This window comes from Oryzias latipes (genome assembly GCF_053564925.1).
Source record: "Oryzias latipes strain Hd-rR chromosome 1 unlocalized genomic scaffold, Olatipes_Hd-rR_3.1 chr1_Y".
NCBI lineage: Eukaryota > Metazoa > Chordata > Actinopteri > Beloniformes > Adrianichthyidae > Oryzias > Oryzias latipes.
In genome coordinates, this window is record NW_027616335.1 from 688,209 (window position 1) to 706,147 (window position 17,939).

Genomic DNA, 17,939 nt, shown 5'->3' on the forward strand with positions numbered 1-17,939 from the left:
AAAAGGCTGTTGGACAAACAACTTTAATGTAGTTTCAGATACATTTTAGTCTTCTCTGAATTTCAGGTCTATGCAAACTTACAGACTACATTTACATTTTTTAAAGCAATGTTAGTTCACTTCAGCAAGAGAGTAAACTTAGCTTCATAAGATGGTAATAGCTATGAAATTCTTCCTAATTAGTATTGGTAATAATGATCAGATCCAGAACTGTGAACTGAACTCATGTATAACTGCCTCAGAAACTTTTTTAATATGTGTTATTTTGTAAAAAATATGCCGTTTTACCTGTTTTAATGGGTTTAAAAGGAAACTAAAATAGGAAAAAGCAAAGGAGGGGGACATTTAAATTATTTCTTTTCTAAATTGTTCTGCTGAATGTAATGTCATCTGCAAATAAAATGGATCAACCTGAGGAACCAGAAATGAAATAATTTTAGGCATGTATTTCTCTGGGAAACTGCTGTAATCTGAGTTCAGTGATCCTCTACTTGCCACGCCACATTCAAAGTCACTTAAATAACCTCTCTTCCCCATTCTGACGCCTGGTTTAAAATGCAGCAGATCGTCTTGACCATGTCGACATGCCTAAATGCACCGAGTTGCTCTTAAGTGATTGGATGATTAGAAATCTGCGTTAACGAGCAGTTGGAGAGGTGTGCCTAATAAAATGGCCAATGAGTGTAGTCGATAAGAGATAACAGCTTTCTGTTGGATTATGGCTCTTAGCATTAATCAGTTCACATTCAGAAAACTTGTTAGAAAGACACTTAAAACATGCAGTTTCCAAACTACTGTGGGGGTTTCATTTCTATATTATGCTCCGCTTTACCTGCCATTGAGCCCACTGATCATTCAAACTAAACCAAGTTATCAAAAGGTGCATTTGGTCCACAATTAACGATCAGATACTGTAATCCAAAATCAGTCTGGTGTTAGTAAGGGGAATTGTTGTCAACCAGGCGAATTGGTTTGCACAGATGTGTAGAAAGTACCAAAACCACACAAAAAGAATCAATGTGTAATGCAGGAGTGACATGGAAATGCAACAAATGATCTAAGGGTTGCAAACACAACCGGAAATTCAAAGCAGTCGTTCAACGCCCTGAAAACCAATCCCTGTTACACACTATGTTCACATGACACAAGGAAAGACACCAGTGTTGCACCAGTGTTGGACATTCCATTCATCCTATTTATGCCACCCTCTTCGTTCATGGTAGAGTGGAAAATGGAAAAAGAAACACAAAAAAAACGCATGAGCAAATGCTGAGAGGAGGCTGCTGCAGAAAGTTCAATTATCGTTATTCAGTGAGCTCCTGCACTTTTGTGCTGTCGTTCCAATGCTCCTTCGAAAATTACCCACAAACTTTGAATTTTCTCTCTAACTGAATGTAGACTGTGAACTTTTGTGTGTGCAAACAATACCAACACTCTTGTTTGTTGTTGTTTAAAACCATTGATGTAAATAGATTAATATTACCTTCATTTGTGTTTTTGGGCGAATACTGTGCAGAAATCACTGTATGTCTATTAAGTTTCTCAGTTGATCAAGCTGACCTGACTGCCAAAGAAACTGACACGTAGACACAAAAAAATGCAAGAGAACTCTCTTAAAGCAAAAAAATCATTATGTTTTCTAAATCAGGGTTTCTTTTTATTTTTATGCTCAAAGTTAAGATTTGGAAAAACCTTTGTTCTTAACTGCTTCTGTGATTTAAGCCATTTGGCAAAATCTTCCTTGGTGAGATCAAATATAATGAACTTCTTTAACTGAAAAGTTTTAAAGTTTAGACCAAGCAGCACTTGAAGCCTTTCAACAAAAAATAAATTTTTGATGGAAATATTGACACAAGACTGTTTATTCACGTAGAGTCTGCTGTGCAACCCGGTGGCCCACACTAGTATCCTTGTGTGTTTTTTATCTATGCACACATCCAGTGTAAGCAGAATGTAATCATAGTATTGTTTACTCTAAAATTGTGTTTGCTTTTTGAAAAACGTGGAACTAGTTATATAGGAAAGGAAATGCTTGGTTTCATTATTGCTGTTAACCAGCCAGAGACACAGATGATTTCCATTTTACTCAATGTCACTAATGTGTAAACTAAATGACCTAGATTGGACATGGGGGACAAGGTGTGGTTACGTAGCTCAAAATCTCCTTTTCTATGGTGTACCAAACAGCCATGTTTTAAAGGTAAAACCCATTTTCTGTCATGAATGAAAGGAGAAAAACATACTAGCAGCAATCACTGTTTTTCTCACTCTTCTAAATTAAACAGGTTTTGTGATACCCATTTTTCTTTAGTCGGTTGACTGTTTGAAACAAGCTTTGTTTAGAAAGAAAATGGCAATTCAGAATCATAGAATCATAGTTTTAGAACTGAGTTGACAAAACTCTTGTAAATATGATCCCAACAGAGGGTTTGATATAAGAATATTAACACAATTAAAAGAAAAAAAACATCTAAGGATCCGAGTAGTTAACGAATTAGAAGTTACTTTCACCTTTAAAACAGCTTAATTTAAACATGAAGACCCGAAAATGGGAGAGAAAAAAGGAAATTATTTTCTTCAAATAGTAGTATTTTGAACTAAAGCAAAGGTAAATGTTGCTTTGAAGGCATAGTTTGTACTTTATGTCGGATGAATTTTTGGTAACTTTGAAATAGGATTTGGGCTTTTTAGTTTATTATAGGGAACTGGAAAGCTAAGTTAACTGTCAGTGTCTCAATAGTTAGACATCCAGGTAAATATTATGTCTTTGGGATCATTAACTAATCACAGGACCCACTCTCAGCCAAGCATTTGTTCTCATCAGTTAATCGGATTTTCTTATTGAAGTAAGTTCAAATACAGTTTTACAAATTGGAGGTCTGAGGAACGGCTCAGGAATTTTTACATGTACTGTGAAATCTTGTGATAAATAAACTAGGACCTTCACACCGTAAACAACTGGAAAGTGTGTAAAAATGTTTTGCCCCCATATAATTTTTTATTACCCTACCTTTAAACCTGAAGGTCCCATGGTGGTATACTGGTTAGCACTCTTGCTTCAAAGCAAGAAGGCCTTGGTTCAAATCCCAGCTGGAACCTTTTCTGTCTGGAATTTGATAGTGCTTGTGTGAGGTTTCTCTTATTACTCCAATAGTCCAAAATCATGCTCCATAGGTCAATTAGTGGCACTAAATTGGCCCTAGGTGTAGTTGTGTGGTTGTATTTCCCCCCCAACATTGCTTACAAGAATCAAATGGTTTCTAATGTGTTTGAGGCATACAAAATAATTGAAATAAAGAAAACTGTATTAAAATATATCTCTATGGAAAACACATTTGTTTAAACTGTAATCTCATAATCTTAATCTGTTGTGTCTACTGTCTTTGTTTGTTTTGTGCTGTTGCATGTCTTGAGAGGTGCTTTAAATTAAATGTAGTGTTATTATTATGATAATTTGACTATGACTGTGACACACCTGAGCCACTAAATATGCACCAACAGTCATTTCTGTTCCTAGGCTATGTGATTACAGTGGGCTGATGAGCTTTCATTAGTTAATTAGTTCTTATTGTCCTCACAAGTATTGGAAGGGCTAAAGGTCAGCTAAATGTCAGCAGAAGTCTTTAGTGAGACACAAAGACAAACTCCTTAAAACTGAAAGTGTATAAATGCTTTTCTTTCTTGCATTCTTGATAAGTGAGTTTCTGAACCAAAGCTATCATTGGATTTCTTACATGTGTCATTTCTACCTGAAGTTCTTTCTGACGTAACAAAAGCTACATTAATATAAAAATGTAGAAGCATTTTGGACTTGTAAACCCAGAAAAACAAGCATCTTCTAATTACATACTACAAACAAACAACAAAACTTGTTGACTTGGAATTGCTGTTATTTCATAGAAAATATTGGATGGGCATCTTATTTTAAAATGCAAAATTCAAAGTCAGGTTTCAGGACACCTGCTGGTTTCTGACCTATGTAAATGTAAGTGTGCATTTTAACATTTACATCCCATTGGAATTTGGGCTCAGTCAGCAGCAGCATTGGCGGCGTCATTTTGAGCCTGGACCAAAGACTGCAAATGTCACCTGAACAAGGAGTGGTGGACATCTCCTGATATAGCTTCAGCTGGGAGGTACCGCTGCATAAAGGCTAATGACTGTGAACAGACTGGTCTGCTTTTGAATCATCCTGCAAGTGCAGTGTGTACATGAGAAGGCAGCCCAGCAATGTTCAATGAGAAGAGGAAAAACAACACAGGCAGTAAGACAGAGTCATTAAAGGTCTCTGATAACTAAAACTAGTCATAGTGGTCCTTTGAACAAGAGTCGCTGTCTGAAAAACTGCAAAGAAAAAAATAAAATGAACCCGTTGGTAAAACCGAGATTTGCTGGCATGGTTCAGAGGTAAAGGGGTTGACCTCTGTTTGGAAGATTGCAGGTCTTACCACTTTGCGCACCCACCGTATTTTCAGGACAATAGCGCACTGGGTTACATGATGCAGTTTCAGCTATGGGTGCTTTTTCTGTATTTGACACATATAAAAGGCACACCGGGTTTTAAGGCGCAGGCACGTTAAAACATACCGGTAAAACATTCATGCTGGTGTGTGTTTTAAAAAGGCAGCGGAAACAAAGCTGAGTTGGTTGTGATTTATTTATTTATTTTCAGTCATCAACCAGCATCCAAAAATCCATCAAAATCTTCATCTTCTGTATCTGAAATTAACAGCTGGGCTAAATTTCTATCAAACGCCAGCTTCCCTTCAGTCATCGTCAGAGCCCGTTTCGTTGCAGTGTTGCTCCTCATGAATGATGCCGGCTTTTACGAAAGCTTGAAGAACAGTGCATGCAGACACGTTAGCCCAAGCGTCAACAATCCATTCACAAAACTGTGGCATAACTCGTCCGGCGCTGCCTCACAATCTCAGTAAAGTGTGTCCGCCATTCGACAGTGTGCCTCACCAGGATGTCAGAAGTGAGCGGCACCTTGTCCACGTTGGTGATGTGGCTGGGCTGGAGGTGTTTGTTGGCAATCTTTTCACTGCAGTAGGAGCGGAAGTTGGACAGCTTTTCGTTCTATGTGCTGGAAGTTGCTGCACCACCGTAGTCTTTGCCCGGATGGAAAGATGACACAGTTTCATAAAACGAAATTACCAAGACAGATGTGAAAATGTTAAATTTTCATTTCCTCTGCAAGCATTAAGCCTTCAGTTGAATGGTGACTGCAGAGACGCTTCTCCCAGCTGTTCTCTGATCGTTAATCCATCACTCCAGTCGCTCTCTTCAGAGTTTGTTTTCCAGCTACCTACTCTTGCAAACCATGGAATCTTGAATTCTCTAGCAGCTGCTCGATTCCCATGTTCCTCTGCGTAGCTGATAGCATGCAGTTTAAACTGGGTCTCATAGGGTTGCCAAAACGACGTTGTTCTGCATAATGCACATAACAGCACTTTTGTACTATTCGGGGGGGTGTCTTCTTTCACGTCCACACTTCCCTTCCTTACCATTCTCATGCTGTCCTCTCCTACGTCCTTTTAACCAAAGTCACGTAACAACACACACACCGCACCACTGCACATTTGGGAGAAAATTTACGACTTTTAAGTGCGCCTTATGGTTGTGAAAATACGGCTTAGGGTGCCAGTGTAAAGCTGCAGAGCTGCCATGTGTGTGCATGGCTGAATGGGAGTGTGTGATTGTGAAGCCCTTACATAAGCGCTATAGGAGTATACACCATTTACCATTTACAATCATTTACTTGTTTTGGGTGGAGCTATGAATCAGTTTCTGAGCTATTGGCCTCCTTAATTGTGTGGTTACATGTCTCTGCATCTGATGAACAACTTGATTTAAACTGTCAACACAATTTCCAAAAAGCTAATCCATGTGGCTGATTAAAATTATGGAAACTATTCTGTAGCATAATTAAAAATAAAAGTGAAAACCAGAAATGCTTTTTCATTTTCAAAATGAAGCTGCATCAAATGACTCAAAATTAAAATAAAAAAGCAAAACTTCAAAATTCTTTTTCCTTTTCTACTTCAACACCGCTTATTCTGTCACTTAATTCAAATGATAATGAAAATGGTATGTTACATCTCATTTTCAAAAAGTTCTCAAGTAAATGTGTAGCAAAATTCATTTAGAAATGTCTAATTTGACTATTAAAATGGATTAACAGAAATGCTTTTTAATTTTCAAAATGTAACTGCATCAGATGACTCAAAATTAAAATGAAAAATCAATACTTCAAAAGGCTTTTTCATTTTCCACTTAAAAACCACTAATTCTGTGTCATAATTAAAACGAAAATGCAAACAGGGGATTTTATTTTCACTTTCACACCCACCATGGGAATAATGTTTGACTTTTATTTTTAATTATGCTACAGAATCATTTCCATGTAAAATAACATTAAAAAAACAACACAACAGAGCAAAGATTAAAAAAACTAACTGGTTTCATTGTTTGAGTGCATAAAGAATGCACTTAAACAATGAAAAGATCTTGAGGAATTTGAAACAACAGGTTGCACAGAGCAGGATTGTAACATTTCTGAAACTGTTAATGACAGGCTTTTCTCTGCACAGTCAGTCAGTGCAGCATTATCCACAGTGACTGTGCCTCCTATCATAAAAGATTTAACTGATTACTCTATAGAGTGCCAAGACAAGAGACACAACAATGCGTGGATGTATAAAATGAATTACTGCTCTCCAATTTTTATCACACTAATCATTCTAGTTGTTTACTGTTATTAGTGTAAATGCCATATATATATTCTAAAACCATTAACCCACTTAAATTGTGTGGGAAAATATTTTATTTAACCTCAGAATCAAAAACTGTTCAGTCGGATATGCTGAAATGACAGTTTCAGGATGATTTCTGCAGACAGTGTGTAGGAAATGAGCATGGTTCGGGTTCAAAGTGACCGACAGGCAGACCCCGTTCCTCTATGTTTGGAGGTGAAACTGTAACTGTGTGAGCCAGAGGGGGCTCAGCAGCCTTCTCAAAGAGACCCTCCTGTCATCAAAAGGAAGAACACATGATACAGCCACATGATATCAAGTGGAGGATGCATTAGGCAGAGGAGCTTTACATACAAAGCCTTTAACCTTTTAAAGCATCTTGTCAAAGAAAATTAACTCGGTTAGTTTTAGAGTCGAGTGCTTTGAAGAGTCTGTCTGGTTTCAACAAGCTGTTGAGCAACCATTCCAGCTGGAACTGCTTTAAATACTTTAAGCTCAGTAAAAACTAAGACCTATAAGTAAAATAAGAAAGATTTAGTCAGCCAGATATGGAGTGAAAAGGTTTTTGGGCCTCAAGGTTCCTTCATCTTTCAGAATCATCTTTTTTTTTTTTTTTTGCGAGAGATGTGGTGCTTACAAAGCATGAAACCAAGAGGCTCACAGTTTCTCCAGCACCGAAAAACAAAACAGGAAGCTGTGAAATCTACAAGTCCAGTGTAAGATCTGCAGATTAGTGTCCCTGTAACAGCCATGTTTCCATCTCCCCACCAGAGATCCAACTTTGTGAGATTCTTCCCAACAGGAAAGCCAGCGGATTTCTTCCAAAGCCGGGACATTATTAGTGTTTATAAGACACATGCAAACAGCTTTTAATGCAGCTGACACATTCATTAGCTTCAGTGTAACCGATACTGGAGGTGAAATATCGTTTTTTCCACATTCAGCCAAGTCATGCAACGCTGGAAAAGGATAAACACGGCGTTTGCTCTCCAAAACAAACAGCCAATGCTGAGGACAATGTGGAGCTATTGGCAGAGCCCAGCAGGCGCTGCTGCTTCTGCTGCTGCTGCTCATTTCAGCACACATTCAGCCGTGCAGACATGGTCAAAAGAATCTACTTAAGTTTCAGTCAAGCAGCAGAAATGGAAAGAAAAGTGATTTAAGTGACCAGCAGACACGACCCTAGCACTGAAATGGAAATAGAAGTAGAAATAAAATGCACGGCCAGGCTACTGTTTCTGACCTTGACCTTCTCGTCACGACCGCAGAGCACTTTTCGCCTCTTTTTTTGATTTTTTTTTTAACCTAAAAACAGGGAGATTGATGCTCTGATGGTGCGGCTCGTAAAACGTGCAACAATTCCAGGATTGTAACAGACCAACAACTCTGAGACATCTATGACGTAATTATGTAAGACAGCGCTAAAGTCAGAGGAGGCTCACATCGGGGCATCTACAAGGTCGAAGAAACTCTCCGACTGCTGAGTGGAAATGAGACCTTTCAAGCTACTTGCAGACACATCGAAGAAACCCTGACTCCTGCTCTGATCGCATTCACCTACCCAGGTTGGCAGCAGTGTAAGTCACTAGGGGTGAATTAAAAGAAAGGAAAAAAGACGAGACTGCTGACAACAAACCTGCTATGGTTCCATCACAATTTTTACCCCTTCTTCACCAAAAATATGCTTTCATCTCCATTTAAAGCCATTAAAGACCTACTCTTGTATGAATCATGTTTTTGGTGTTTTTAACATGTTCTTGTAGCATTTTTCCTTCAATGTAGGACGTATATAAAGAAAATTAAGTTTAAAATTGCATTACTGAGTATTTCTTTATTCACATCATTGTGAATCAAGATCAGACAAAAAAATACAATTTAAAAAAGCTTGTAGATGTGACGTAGGGGCCCACAAATGGCAAGCCACAAGCTCCCCACTGCGCTCCATTCTGATGCATCTACTTGCAGACAAATAGATCCATGTACAACTCTGTTTTCCTCGTCCGAGCTGGCATCTGCCTCAAAACTGTACGGCTGGATAGCTCCAATATTGCTCACCATTTTGTTGTTAGTTTGGGGTTGTGAGGGGCTGTAAGCTAGTGGGAGAAAGTGTAAATAAAGGGATGATCGGAAACGGAGGCAAGCTTACTCCGCGCCAACGGTCCCACCCACACCAAATCAATGAACTCCTAAAAATAGAGACGCTCCATTAAACCAGATTACATTTTATGCTGTAATGCTTGACTATAACCTCATACGCACACACTCACGCAGCTTTGCCAAAGCATCAGCCAAAACAGTGCCCTGTTGATCGGATTTCTCTTAAGCATAATACACTTCCCTCACCTACAAGCAAACATTTCAAACCATTTGCTGGCATGACCCCTAAAGCTCACGGCGCTGCTCCTGCACCCAGCTGCGCGGCTCTCTACGTGTCGCTGGCTGCGTGATCGCTCACCCATCGGCCGTAGGTTCCGTGCTGAGACAGAGGGTTTGGCCACACGGAAGACAGCAGCGCTGCCGGCAATATGCGAGCGTGTCGCCTGCCAGCTTCTCTGCTGAGTTTCGTTTATTAATCATCATTTAATTCTTCCCACTTCTTGTCATACCGCTGCGCAGTTTCTAACAACATGTAACACGTGCCAAGAAGAGCTATGCCTTTTTCATTTATCTGCAGAAAGGAAATTACTTTTTTTTTTTCCAGGCTGGAAAATGAGCAGCAAAAATGTGGTCAAACAATCATCAGAAGAGTCAAATTCCTATTAGACCTATATCTGTAAAAGCAAATGAGTATTAAAGTGTGTGTTGGAATGTTTTATGTGAGTCAATACTTCTGCCAATCCATACACAATTTAGCCAGAGGCTATTTGAACAGAAAATTGTCAACGCCTTAAGTTAAGCATGGAGAGCAGAGGCGAGGATCTACGTCAACAACTTTGTTCGTTAGAATTCATTTTGCGAAACCCAATTATGTCCCTCTTTTTTTTTTTTTCCTTCCTACTTTCTTTGATCTTTTGAGATGTAACTTTGGTGAGTAAAGCACAGAGAATATCAAGGAAATAGCTGAACATAAACCATCATACGGGTACACTTGATTAAAATCCTGCTGCTGCATTCTGACCTCCTTACATGTAATTAGCAAATGTGTTATTCTTTTTTAAGTGTATTCCCCTTTGTTTTCCTCAAACCACCATGATTAAAAAGAAAAAGATTACCCCCATCTTTGCCTATGTTATCATTTTGTAAAGACTCTTTCCAAAAAAAGGGCAGCCAGGACGAAGTCAAGGGCAGTTTTCCTCTCGCCCTTCGACAAACTGCTGATCACAGAATGATGCATATATTCTGCTGCAACCTCTAACATTTAATGTGACTCAAAGCGGCTCTCTATCTGCTCCATATCCACATGATGCAAATCGGTTCTGACCCCAACATTTCTGCAGAAGGGGAAAGGCTAATGTCAGGAGTGCGTTTAGCAAATCACCCGACTACAACATCCAAATGATGACAGCCATGATTTGCCCCACTGCCAGTTACAGTTAGTGGATCTGAGCCCCAAAGAAGCCTCTTGGGTTTTCTCAGCCGTGCTCTCTGCTCCGACTATTAAATTATGAACGTTTTATCACCTCTGGTGAGCAAAAGGCGACCACTTGCTTTGTCAATCTTGTCCAAATTGTGAGGGCAAGGGCTTTGGTCCACAACCCCAGCAAAGATGACATTTACTGTATGGTAGTTTTGTTGTTGGCTTTTTATAAGTACCGATACATTAAATAAAGTGAGTCTGACCGTTTTGTTAACTCTTCATTTTAAGGATGTTGTTCTCATTTGAAGGCTTTCATTGTGAAACTGCTGGTTAGAGTGACATTAACAGAGTTGAAAACCTAGGAAACAAGGCTGTGGCTTCAGACTGTCAATAACAGCAGCACTGACTCTCTCTCTGCTCTGCTTTGCAGAATCTGCCTCAGCTGATAGGAAGGTGTTTGAGGTCGGTCAAATTTGATCACTTCAAAATAAAATTTAAAATTTGTTCACTTCAAAATAAAACTAAAAAAAAGAAAGGAAAGAAAAGATCAGGCAAAGTGCATCAATGAAAGTTTTAGGCAAAAACTACGTTTTCTGAGACAAAAAAGGGGTCATACTTGCGTTAAATTTGCATAACAACAACAGTAACTAGGACAGCACCATCATAATAATTATTAATTTTGTAATAATAATTACATAATAGGCTACTATATCATTTAAAACAAACTTTTCTTTTCAAGTTGCTAAAAAAATAAAGTAATTACCTTAAATTAAAACAGTTTTAAAAAAAGAGTTTACTACTTTTATTTTCCCCTTAACCCTTTTCTGTTTTTGTTGCCCGCGCGCGCTGTATCCGCCCCCCGCGCGCGCATACTTCTCCACAGTTGCCACGCGCTCACCTGCGTTCCTCAGCTTTTTGTTCCGGTACACGGAGAAGATGACCAACAGATTGCCAAGAATGTCGACGACGATAGTGAAGATGAGGAAGCACCCTAAAGTTGTGGTGACCCACGGCGGGCGGCCCAGGACGGGGTCCTGCGAGGAGGTGTTCAGGTGAGACCCATTTTGAAGCATTGTAGGCTCTGCGGTCTCCGAACTTTTTCCGTGCTTGAATTCAGCCCGAGCTGACTCCCCCCGTGAGTCCTAAGGAGCGGATAATGGAGCCGCCGGTGTTTGGAAAGTAAAACCTCCCGCGGCTTTCATGCTCATCCTCTCCACAGCTCCTCTATTTGCTCCTCTGCCCCTCAGCGAGGGGCTTCATCCTCATCAGCGATAGTGAGCTCCCCGTCTCTCTGCCCGCATCGGTGTCACTCCTGCGCCCGCGTGCCATTCACTTTTGTCGGTGCGCACATGTGACATGAAGGCGCCACTTCCAACCTTTCCCAGCATGTGATCAATCGGTCTGGAGAGGAGCGCTTTTTATTCCGGGGGACAAACACCGCCTCCTGGCGGCTGCGATAGGCACACGCACCTGAACGGCTCGTGGCAGCGTCTTACTTCCTGTCATTTACAGCGCGCGTGCTCATTCATCCCCTTCAAGCTCGCATTCTGTCAGACGGCCATTCAATTTTATTTAGAAAAACCATTCATGCTAGTTCCCTTTCACGAGATAATCCACGAACAGACTACAATAACACATACTTGCACATATAAATATAAAACTGTATACATACATAACAATGAATACAATTTCATATATATATATATAATATTTTATATATTGATAATATATGTATTTTTAAAGGTGAGTTCTTCAAAAGTGATATTTTACAATCAGTCATCTGTCTTCAAAACCGTACCCCATGCTGTCATACTCTGCCTTAATTGGCCCCGTCATAATTGGAAAATCCATAATTTCTATATAAATATATTATGCTAATGTTAGTTGATGAGGTTCGAGCTAAATGGGTCAGCCCGCTCAATGAACCCAAGTAGATTGTCTCTGCAGGCTTTTCCTGTACATTTTGGGAGAAAAAAAAACATTTAAGAAATCTTTCAGGAAAAAGAAAATGAAGCAGATCATTAGATATAACTGTCAAAGAAATTGAAAACACATCTACATTTTTTGTCATTGTAGGAATTTTTCATGGGCTTGCCGAAAAAAGGGAAACTAAGCAAATTTTTTAGTTGATTTGTAAGCTGATTTAGAGCAATCAATTTTTTTAACTGCATTTTGGGATGAGGCAACAAACAAACTTAAAAAAACAAGCCATTAGTTTGGCCACATAAAACACCCATGATTCTGCCTTTTTTAGCCAAAATGAATAAGACTGTAGTTTATGGGACATAGTTTCTGCAGAGCGGCAGGAGTTAATATAAAATTCACCTCTGATTTGTGGACGGGTGGTTGGTGCGAAGCAACACCACGTCTTCTTCCCATCACCCATAACTAAGCTCTCTGTTTGCACGCTCTCCCGCTTGCTTACAGCCCTTCGCAACCCCAACCTAACATTACTGTGAAACAGAAATGGTGAGCAATGCTGGAGCTATCCAGCCGTACAGTTTGGTGCTCAGACGAGGAAAACGAAGACGTGCTGTACTTGGATTTAGTCGTCTACGAGTGGATGCATCAGAATGGAGCGCAGCTTGGAGATTGAGGCCCACCCTGCATATTTTCTATGTAACAAATAAAATCTTTTTTAAATGCCGTTTGCTTGTCTTGCCTGACTTTTTCAACAATTTGAATAAAGAAATACTTAACAATGCAATTTTAAGCCAAAATGTCTTCCATCATCACAAAAAACACCCAAAACACAATTTTCATTGGGTTGTCTTTAAGCCTTTGTCCTTTTATAAACACTGTTTGTGATTTTAAACAGAAAAACATTTTTCCCATTCAATCTTCTTCCAGTAATCCGCCTTGTGTGATTCATTTAAAGGAAATTAGTTTTAATAATAAATGTATAACTACATTAATTCCTGAATGAATGAAAGGTTATAAATAAAGGTTGTTTTTTTTTTTAAAGTTTTTGGACTTTTCACTCCACAGAAACCCCTTGGTATCCAAGAAAAGAGTTAGAGCTTTGGATGCATATGTATGGACACTCCCTACGTCCTTCCTATCTGATCCTGTCAGGGCTCATGTAATTAAATTAAACTGAACGGTTCTTATCTATCCTCTCCGTCCATACATCACAGCTGAAAAGCTGCAGAACCTTTTTTTTTTTTCACTATTTAACTGTTGTGAAGGCTGAAAGGAGAGTAATTCAATCCTGTCCTGTTATCAAGCCAATATATTTGACTGCATTCATTCCCTGAGTTGGGATCAGTGTGTCTTTTCCTACATTTGTTAAACACCACTGTGCCACAGTGCTGCCATCCTCATGCTTTATGGACAGGATTAGCCAAAGGATGACCGATGTCAACAGCTCTGCCAAGTTCAGAGAACTGGTTTCCTCATGCTTTCATGAATGGAGCCCAGAAAATCCTGCAGTCATACATCTCTCTCTCCCAGTAGATACTGTCTGGCTGCCGAGCTACATAGACTGTTGTAATTTGACAGCTTTCTTCTGCAGAAAGCTTGCAAAACCTTTTAGTAGAGACTGGTCCTCTCTTTAACCACATTTTGTCTTTCTCGCTTTTGCACTTTGGAGGCTGCTTTAAAACTTACAAAGATGTTCTAAAGATGAAAAAGTGAATATTTACTCCTGGTTTTATGAAAAAAAGAGCTACAAAAGCATCAATAATTACAACAATTTCCTCTGTTTCATCAAAGCATCTCTAAATATTTCCTTAATGACTGGCTGAGAGTGCTTTGTATTCCAAAAAATGAAATGTAAGTTACTGAAATGAGTCACTTTGTTATTAGTCTAGCCCAGTGAGGGTCCCCACTTATTCAGGAAATAATGGGGAAAAAAAACATGTTTCTCCAACTTAATGTATTTCTGGCGTCATTTCTGCCCTAAATATGCTTTGTTACATTGAGTGTCATTTAGAAAACATTGGAGCTTGTTTTGGATGTCACTGGTGAACCCCGGAGCAGTCACGAGTCCAGCACAAGGCCCTACAAAGACAAATGAGAGAAACGGCCATCCACGCTCGCGCATACACACACACACACGGACTCCTATGGGCAATTTAGAATGACAAATCATGCCTACATGCAAGTGTGGGCGGGAGCATCCGCGTCTCCAGAAAACCCACTCAGTCACAGGGAGGGCATTCTGACTGTAGGTAGAAAAGCCGAAGCTAGTTAAACCTGCATCTACATGCTGTGAATGAAACTTTAAAGCTACACAGCTAATATTTGATTTCTGCCTCATGTCACAGTGGATAATGAGTTTTTCCAATGCTGCTGTTTAAAGGAACATCGTTACATTCCTCAGTAAGAGTAAATAGGCTTATTGTTGTTAATGTCTTTACAAAGGCAGTTACCGTTACTGAATGTTAAACACTGTGTTACTTTAAATTGATTTCATAAACTGTGTAAGACAAACACATCAGTAGGCGCTCTTTTTCTATAAAGTGACTTTCTGTCAAAAGGGATAATTGATTGGTTAACAATGGCAAAAGCAATTTTCATTGGCTAAGGACAGTGTCCTGTTCCTTGCGAAAAAAGGAACAGGACACTTGTGAGGTTCTTTGTGAGTTTGACATTCCTGGTTTTACACCAGGAATGTCAAACTCATTTTCACCAAGGGCCACATCAACATAGTGGTTGTCATCAAAGGGCCTGTTATAACTTATACATGTAACTAAATGTAATGAAAAATAAACGTAACTACTCCTTAATGTTGAATAACTCATTTATTATTGTAACTTGGCACAAATGTGTATTTGCTTTGTACTACAGGTTAAAACACACTTTATAATTTACAACTGTTTACTTTTGTTATAAATATGCTCTCTGTTGATATGCAATAAATATTGAAGATTATATACGAGTAAATGTCTATTTTACATATTTTAATTGACATAAGATAACTCCCCAGGGGGCACAATAAGCTTCATCCAGTGTGGGTCCTTAGGCAAGATTCTTGATGCTAACGCCTAATTATGTAGCCACAGAGGGGCCCAATCTGGGTCCCTCTGTGACTGTCCCCAGCATGGATAAAATACAAAGTTGTGTCAAACCACCTGTACAAACCAGTGAAAGCTGATCCGCTGTGGCGACCCCTGACAGGATATGCCGAGAGGTGAACAACAATTTATGTGAAAACTGATTATCCCTGATTTCTAATTTTATTCTTTTTGTTTTCTGATCACACACATCTTTGTCTTAACTGTTGACTCTTGAGTGTCATATAATCCCACTGCCGTAGCCTTAATGGGGCACAAGTCTAAGAGTTTGACAATACATAGGGCATTTACAGTTCAGGGAAAATTCAAACAAACTCACAGGGGGGCATCTTAAACTCACGCGTCATTTCACATCAAATTGTCATCCCCGCCTGTAAATTGGTTTGACATGTATTTTGATTCTGTCTCAAACTGGGACGCATTTGAAGAAGCCATTATTGTGCATCTAAAATGCAACACTTACGTCTATTGTACTTTTTAATTGACAGTCCATTTGTGCTACAGTACACTGAGGGAAGAGGGGGACAGTTCCACATTTTTGCAACCTGTTGTGCAATGCTTAGATGACATGTTTAAAAGGGAACAACAGGTCCATCTTTATGAGTTTCTTTAAAACCCCAGAAGGTACAATTATTAAAAGTGGCACAAATCTTCAAAAGCCAACTCACAGTTCAAAGGCAACAGTACAGTTATGTATCTGAGAATAATGTGCTTTTTTATGAATTTATCTAGATGTATCCTTATGGAAAAACCCTGTGATGTTTTATTTTTTACTACATGTATCTGATCCCTATCTGTATCAGTTGACAGTTCATGCAGATTATGCAAACAGTTTGTACTAGATGTCCTTTTCCTGTGAATTCAATTTTTTAAAAATCAAATGATATGTTTTTACCATACATGACCAAAAAGACTTATTGACATCATGCAACTTTACCCCAGACACAGAAAACGTTCAGTTGCAGTAACACAAGGAAATAAACTGCTTGTTTTTGTCACTGCAGGAGTGACAATGCAACTGCACGAAGGAAGTTTGTAGATGCAGTTGTTTGCATTAAAGTATAAGTGGTGTTTGTGTGTCTGTTGGACAAGCCATTAGTTTCATTTTCTGCGTGACCTCAGAAAAGTCGCAGCCATTAGACCCTACGGTGTTATTTATAGAATAGCACATTCTGCAACACTTACATTAGACCTATTGACCCTTTCAGATTAGGATGATGTTGCCATGGATAAATTAAACCTTGCACCACGGTGCCATCTCCCTTCCTGTTTGGGCCATTCTCAGAAATAGTATACTGGGAAATACACATTTATTTTTAAACCTTTAGTAAATTTTACAGACACTTAACAGAACTTGGCATTCCATATGATAAACTAACAGTTTTCGGGCTTGACCTGAACAGCATCCTTTTAAAATTTTTAACACTTTGTCCCTATGGGCCTCGGTTTGTTTGCAAAACAGAAAAAAAGCCTCACAGTGGACAAGATCAAATTAAAAGAAATTAAAAGAAGAAGAAATTGCTGGCCAGAGGAGGGTCCTTAGTGCATATTTTCATGAAGAAACCCAATAATTCCAGACCTTAGTCATAATGTCAAATCTAATTTTATCTTTCCCAGGAGAAGAGTGTCAGCCTGAAGGAAGACAGCAAAGAGCAGAACCCAGATTATTTCTCTAACCCCAAGATGCCTTTATTAAACTACAGTATATATTTAGATCATAACTGCTGAAAACTAACAAAAACAAAGAGAGCTTTTAAATGGAGATGCCATGTCAGATTGTATGTTTTTTATTGCTGTGTTGGGGCAGAGATAGAACAGATCAAACAGGGGATACCAAAGGCAGGAAAAAACTTAAACAAAAGTTGTATTTAGAGTTTTTTCATTTTTATCTCACAGGGAAATTACTGTAAAAACATTCAGATGTATCATTTTTTTTAATATAAAATTTAAATGTGGGCTTAAGATATTAAACCAACATAAAATTACTACTTAAGGAGTTGTTGCCACAGAAAATTTGAAATGCTGAGACAAAATAAGAGTTTTTGTGAAATATCAAGATAATCCATCCACCTTGTGTATTTATGCATCTGAAAGGTAATGAACATTTGAACTATATTTGAATAAATTTGACCTTTTTTCAGTATCTTTAAATTAATCTTAAACTTGTAAATGTCGATTGTAACAAAAACCACTGCAAAGCCGAGTCTTCATCTGTGCTCGGAACATTTTTTTCCCAGCAGTTTCTTTCATCGCCCATGAAGTCGTAAGTCCCTTTCACAGGGATGGTTCCTGGCGGGGCTATCGAGCTTGTATTGCACCTCAGTGTGTGTCAAGGGTTCAGGAAAGAAATGAATATTTGCCTTTGCCCTTACACCAGCTGCTCAGGCGCTCTCAGGAAAGCAGAAGTTGAGTTATTGAGCTGACATAGAAGGCCATATTTCATTGAAATGAACGCTGATGTATGATCAGCACTGGGCCAACATTACACTGACTGCTTGGCTCAGTGTGACCCAGGTAAAGTGGTGTGATATGTTTCTTTTTAAGGCCTTTATGTTGCACTCTATGAGCAATTGGGGCATTTGACAGGTGCGACACCTGAGTGGTATAATTTTCCTTTTCTCTAAGCACATAAAGACGGACCACTTATTG

At 39.0% G+C, this 17,939-nt stretch overlaps 1 protein-coding gene and 1 long non-coding RNA gene across 2 annotated transcripts in view; one reads left to right on the plus strand and one right to left on the minus strand.

Annotated features, from left to right (window-relative positions):
- Nucleotides 1-11,714, minus strand: part of mtnr1aa (melatonin receptor 1A a) — a 76,465-nt gene extending 64,751 nt beyond the window's left edge. Inside the window, exon 1 of the mRNA XM_004065955.5 lies at nucleotides 11,171-11,714. Coding sequence (XP_004066003.1) covers nucleotides 11,171-11,345 — 175 coding nt within the window. The 5' untranslated portion in view covers nucleotides 11,346-11,714. The remainder of the gene's footprint in view (nucleotides 1-11,170) is intronic.
- On the plus strand, nucleotides 11,183-12,922 carry LOC144990446 (uncharacterized). The gene is made up of 2 exons (XR_013654434.1): nucleotides 11,183-11,324; nucleotides 12,700-12,922. It is a non-coding gene; the product is annotated as an uncharacterized LOC144990446 (long non-coding RNA).
- The last annotated feature ends 5,017 nt before the right edge of the window (nucleotides 12,923-17,939 follow it).